This window comes from Diadema setosum, chromosome 14 (assembly GCF_964275005.1).
Source record: "Diadema setosum chromosome 14, eeDiaSeto1, whole genome shotgun sequence".
Classification (NCBI taxonomy): Eukaryota; Metazoa; Echinodermata; class Echinoidea; order Diadematoida; family Diadematidae; genus Diadema; species Diadema setosum.
In genome coordinates, this window is record NC_092698.1 from 26841564 (window position 1) to 26847666 (window position 6103).

Here is a 6103-nt window from a genome sequence, read left to right on the forward strand (position 1 = left end):
AGTCGATCAAAACAAATTTAAACTATGACAGAACAACTTAAAAACTAATAACATATTGCAGTCAAGGAATGTTTGTCTTCAGTTCTACAGCATTGAAACACGAGCCAACGCACACAGCTGGACAGTGAGAAAATAAGAACTCAAAACGTGTTACAAACATAATTATGGTTTGAATACAAATGACCATTTAAGCCAACAGAAGAGATAAACCGTATATTTCATTTCGTCAGTGACTGCAGAAAGGTATTGATTTTGCAAAACTTTTTAAATGGATTTTGATTTCTTTTTCGCTGCGGCTTTATTATCAATCTGAAGGCAAATCAAGTTTGATTGCATACCAAAAAAGCAACAAAAACAACAACAAAGAAATCAATATTTGTTTTGTTTACAATACTCCCAAATTAACTCCGGCCTCCAAATTTCGTGATTCGGTGGTGTACCATTCTCCGCCTTTGCTTGATGGAATTTTGGACATGCTTTAATTAGCCATTAAAAAATAACTAACGTTCAGCATTTCTGGAGAAGTTAAAGGGATGGTACCTTATTGGTGGAGATGAGAATTGGGCTTTTAACTTTTTGCGAGATACCCATAAGAAAACACTTATGATATACATGTAGTACAGAGCATACCATTTTAAATGGAATTCAAAGTTTATTTGATGAAAATCGGGTTTGGAATGACTGAAACATCCAACAAAGTAAAACAAAGCGATCGTAATAAAGTGTTGGTCCCACACTTTATTAGAATCGCTCTTTTTTGGATATCTCAGCAATTTCAAAACCGATTTTCATCAAATAAACGTTGAATTCCTCATAGAATTAAATGCTCTTTCATATTTCATAAGAAGTTTCTCATTATCTCACCAAAAAAATGTTAAAAACCTGAAATTAGGTCTCAACCAAAACTGTACGATCCCTTTAAGACCTTTAAGACCGTGGCAGCGTTTACGAAACTCACTGACAACAATCACTGACAGCAGTTTTAAGCTTCTGAAAAATCTTCGCATCTGACCGTCTGAGAGCAAATTTTTCAGTAAAAATCATCGACAAAACACTTGATGAAATGCGCCCCTTATTTACGGTGACAGCTATTGAAATGCGTATTTCATTTGAAGTTCCTTTTCTTTGGAAATGACGCGGTGGGAGAAGGATTGTATAACCAGGTGGCAGTGAATGCTGTGAGGGCGCTCTTTCTATCGTCTCCAATCACTTTGTTCTGTCTTCAGTTCGTCTTTAAGTTCCTCGGCCAACATCGTCAGATCTGTACGTTAAAGATTGAGGAGAAGACGTTTCTGCTATTTCAGTCAGTTAAAAAAAAAATGTTGGCGTTAACACATATACACATATAGAACTTTACTTTAATCGAAATATAGATGGTCATAAGAGAAATGTCCCTGACAATTATCACGAAAACTGCAAGTTTGTTTTCATATCAATGAGACAGTGTGTGCCACTCACTACTCGGCAGGCTGATTTAAAGTCTATAACAGTCATGCAGTTTTGTATGAGTGTGCGTACAAGTATTTAGGGAGAGAAGCGAATATCTGAAATAGACAATATGGTAAGATGGTAAGTTTGAAATATAACATAATAGAAAGACAACGTATGTAAAAACCCGCTATAAATTTCATAGCACTGTTGTAATAGTGTTCAAGAATAATAAGCCAGCTCACTTTAATAGCACGGCACGATATCTCTAACTGGAGAGCGCTTTACAGGCAGCCAGCCCTACCATTTATTTTTTTTTCATCCAAATGATACGGATCTGCAACTGGTAATACATGTAGCAGAATCTGTTCGAGCTCGTGCTGTCATGACTGTTGAACAATTGTAATCTCTCACACAAATTTCAATCGATGGGCTTTCCAAGAAGCGGTCATGGATATTATAATATTATTCTTGCGATGACAATGCGAGAACATCATTGGTGCTTAACCATGAGAAATGAGAATCTGTGGGAGTCTAATGCAGTTATGGGATGAAGGCAATGTGGAGATCTCCAAAGAACACATGCTCTGGAATCATGTGACTCATCATGTGCGGGACACGTGACATTTTGTCATGTTCCCGCCTCTTTCGCGCCATCGCTCTCCTCGTTTTCTCTCAGTCTCTTTCAAGTACACGCCATTCTTTTGTCCTTACTGGATAATTAGTTCTTCTTTGGAGGCCTTTGTGTTTTCTATTCCTGTTTTCATGGTTGTTTTCCTTTCCTTTGTGCTATGGGACCTACATAAGAATAACAAAACAGTGTAATCTTTTTTATGGCAACTTTTTTATGGCAATTCAATGTACCCATTGAATTTCTGAATGGTAATATCAGCGTATCTTTATACAATGTACCTCTGACGGCGGCCTTTTACATGAGAAAGAGTAAGAAAGAAAATAAAGTTTATATGTGCCTTTAACCGAGCGAGGAAAACAACCATTGAAAAAGCGAAAAATGTGACTTGAATCCTGTCTCCAATGCGACAGCAATGTTAAAGCTCTGGCTAAATCTGATGCGTAGAAAGAAAGCTATCATCCTTTTGTTTTCTGTATATCAAACTACGATGTGTTTTTCCCCCATATTTATCAAAAGCAAGAATTATTTTCTCTGTTCAGTGTCATCTAAAGGAGCAATTTGTTTGATGTACCTTGTGCAAAGAAATTCAAAAGAAAAGGAGCTCCTTCAAGACTGTGCGACTTTTCGCCCACAACACGAACTTTAGTAACAAAACGTCTCCGTGACGTGACCAAAATGAATATGTCTGCGTGCCAATCAAGGCCATGTTACATGACTATGAGTCTTTCAAACTGTCCTAATTTTCTGTTTCGCTTGTATACTTGTGATCTGCAGCTTTTGTTAATGTTCATTCGGTGTTTTTGAAGTAAGATGTCCCTAGGGTAAGATTTTCATTTAATTCATAAATATTCTTGATATGGTCAACGTGACGTCGGAAGCCATTATTAATTCTGTGGTCGCGACAAAACATCACAAGAAATAAAGGTGTCCAATTTACTAATTGAGCTCCAGACATTGTCCCTAACCTCTAACACCCCCATTCCCCAGAAATTTCTTCTCATCGGTCACTCATCGTTGTTGCTTCCGGCCACCCACCGAAGTGTATCGGATCGCAGTCTGATAACTTCGACTCTGTTGGTCGACTATCAGGTGAGTGTCAGACAAGTCGCGGGTGATCCTCATCGGACGACTTTGCCTCATCGGATCACCGCACGACATGTCTGACACTGGCCTGATAGTCAACCAACACAAGTCGTATTTATCGGACATTAATCAGATACAGTTCGGTGGGTGGCCGGAAACGGTAAACTTTGCTTCCGATGAGTGACCGATGAGGGAAAATCTCTTTGGAATGGGATTATCATTTTGGACACACTCATTCCCAACAACTCCCTTACCACATGGCGGGGGATCTCGGCAAAGCGGCAGGCTGTAGAACTCACGCTGTGAGAGGAACCCATCTCCGTCCAGATCATACATGGAGAACGACCTGGTGTTGCTGTCTTGTGACCATAGGGGGAGCTGTTCCGGTCCGTTTCTCCTGCCAATTATGATTTTCTTGCGATGCATCTGCGCTTCTGTTGTGTCTGTCGAAAATGCTGCCATGTAGCTTATCGCCAGTAAAACCACTGCAGAGGAAAAGGATATGAAATCTCCTAAATACTATAATTAATTCACAAATCTCTCGACACTAAGTGAGACTTTTCTCCTCAATCGTGCATGCTGCAAACACATTTTCCGTCACCCAAACACACCTTATATTAGTTTGCTTCATTTATTCTTCATTGAGGGAGAACTGTGGTACTTTGTTGTTTGTTATCTGTCTCAACTGGCGTTGCAACAATTCTAAATACGCCAGTAATTAACAAGCATCAATTTCTCCCGAGTACTGCTTCATAAAGCGTTTGCAATAGACTCAGTATATATTTGTGGTTGTCATATTATAATCATCAAGGCAGCTTTAAGCATTTCACAATAGTAACAAAATTATAGTAAAAGTACACAGGTCATTGTTAAAGGACAATTCCGGACAAGTTAGTCTGAAAAGAAAGAGTAAAGATTTACAAGCACAACAACAAAATAACAATTAGGGATATTATGCAATAGTGAAGTTTTGCTAATTTTCTCAAAACACTTCTTGAACAGTCAGTATAAGTATACAAATGAGTGAGTTGATGTTGACTCTTTATGTCATTGCCCCACAACTTGTCATATTGTTTGCACACATAGAAATTTCCTGCCTTTTTTAATTTTCAAATGCAATTATGCATTACCCTCAAATTCGATTTATTAGAGTTACTTTGCAGTTATCGGAATTGATTTGTAGTAATCTTGTCAGGTATAACATTGTTCTACACTTTAATGGGAGGGGAAAAAAGAGATTTTCGTTACTTTAGTACACGATGAATTGAAAAATATGAATCTAACTCGGGTCTTTCGATTGGGAGTTGGAGTCCTATCCGCTATGCCACAGCGCCCCCACTAATGAGTATATTATGTATGTAAAATGAGCAGTTTTATGTTATGATTCAGGGAATTCTAGCAATTTGTTCGGTATGAATAGTTCATTCTTAGCTAAATTCGTTCGAATAAGTGGTAAGTGAAACTCTTTGGAGCAATGAGTGGGATAATTCTGGAATGATTGATATTTTGGGAGCATGGAATAAAAAAAAAACGGGAGTAAATTATTACTATACATGTACATGAATTATCCTAACTTAGATTAAAAAAAAACACAACTCGTTCATTTTTAATAACTTAAGAGAAGCAAACGATAAATTTGTATGTCAACGTATGGGAGAGTAACAAATAATACAGAGGGCTTTCTTTTGCTGCAAACAGCACTGTATTCAGGGGAGTCTGATGAGTATTGGCCAAGCTGAGGTTATATGATTAAGGTTAGGCAATATCAATGTGGAGCATAGCATAAATAATGGCTTTTGAAGGATATTAAATATCTAATATTCACAATGCGCATTGTATGAATTATATCATTAACACATTATTGAGTAAATATAATAATAACTAATATTGGGAAAACGTTAAAATTGAAGACAAATTAAAAAATGCAATGCCAGACTGAAGGTACAGTAGCAGAGGAAACACTTCGAATAAAGTTATTGGGAAAAAAAAAACGATTGGAGATATAAGTGAGGAACCATCTTTATTAGCAGGGATTGACTATATTATAGGAAAATGGCACAAGTTGAAGTCACAACATAAGATTAAGTATACAATACTAATATAGTGCGTAATAAAAATAAATTATCTTAAAGTACATAAGTTCTCAGAAATTCAGCCCAATCATGTCAGGTCAATTAAGTTATTGAATGAAAAAAAAAACCCAAATGCAAACAACCATAAATGTATTGCAAGAAAGGGTTGAATATATTTCACTCAAAAGTTGATAGTGCATGAATTTGATTTATCATGTTATTGTACTGTAGATTACGAATACCACTTTCCATTTTGCAGTTCAAGGTTAATGCCCGCAATTTTGTTATATAAAAAATATGGAAAAGTGACATAATAGCCAGTGCTATAGTCTTCTCCTTTAACCTCTCAATACATACTCTGCAGGTAGGAGATAATATGTAGCACCGACCGCCAGTCTTCAAGTTTTGTTGTACGACCCTAGTATTATGTTTGATTATACTTATTGGAAGTTCGTGAAAGAGGTTATCCAAAACTGTTTATCTTTAGGATAAAATTTCAGTGATTTAGATTTTTTTTTTTAATGGCATATAACTACGGAGTTATAATCAATACATAAGAGGTCTCAACAGGTTTAAACTCTACCGCGTAATGCGACAGATAAATAGTTCATGACCAATTAAACTTAATTATTGACACAATGGTTATTACGAAATTATACGTGCCACTGATCCCAGCACAGTAAATATGAACGCAATCTTTATAGTGTATCATCTGTTCCGCCATTATTGGAGGATGCTTGTTCCCCCTTTAACTGGGGCAAAGAGATCCGATCCCCTTTCGGCTCCCAACACATTAACAGAGAGAGGCACGTATTTACAGCTACCATGAAAGTGAGTTTGGTCTGCACTTACCTAGGCCGTGCATGGTGGAAATGAGAGCGTGTTG

At 37.1% G+C, this 6103-nt stretch overlaps 1 protein-coding gene across 1 annotated transcript; it reads right to left on the minus strand.

Annotated features, from left to right (window-relative positions):
• Positions 1 to 1193: 1193 nt before the first annotated feature.
• Positions 1194 to 6082, minus strand: LOC140237521 (uncharacterized). The gene is made up of 3 exons (XM_072317453.1): positions 6070 to 6082; positions 3400 to 3630; positions 1194 to 1261 (listed from the first exon to the last, which is right to left on the minus strand). The coding sequence occupies exons 1-3, from the start codon at positions 6080 to 6082 to the stop codon at positions 1194 to 1196; spliced, it is 312 nt and encodes a 103-aa protein (XP_072173554.1).
• Between the last annotated feature and the right edge of the window lie 21 nt (positions 6083 to 6103).

Coding starts and splice junctions, on each gene's coding strand:
- LOC140237521 (XM_072317453.1), bottom strand. Junction 1,262..3,399: donor CCGAGATCCCCCGCCATGTG/GTAAGGGAGTTG, acceptor TTTAACGTACAG/ATCTGACGATGTTGGCCGAG.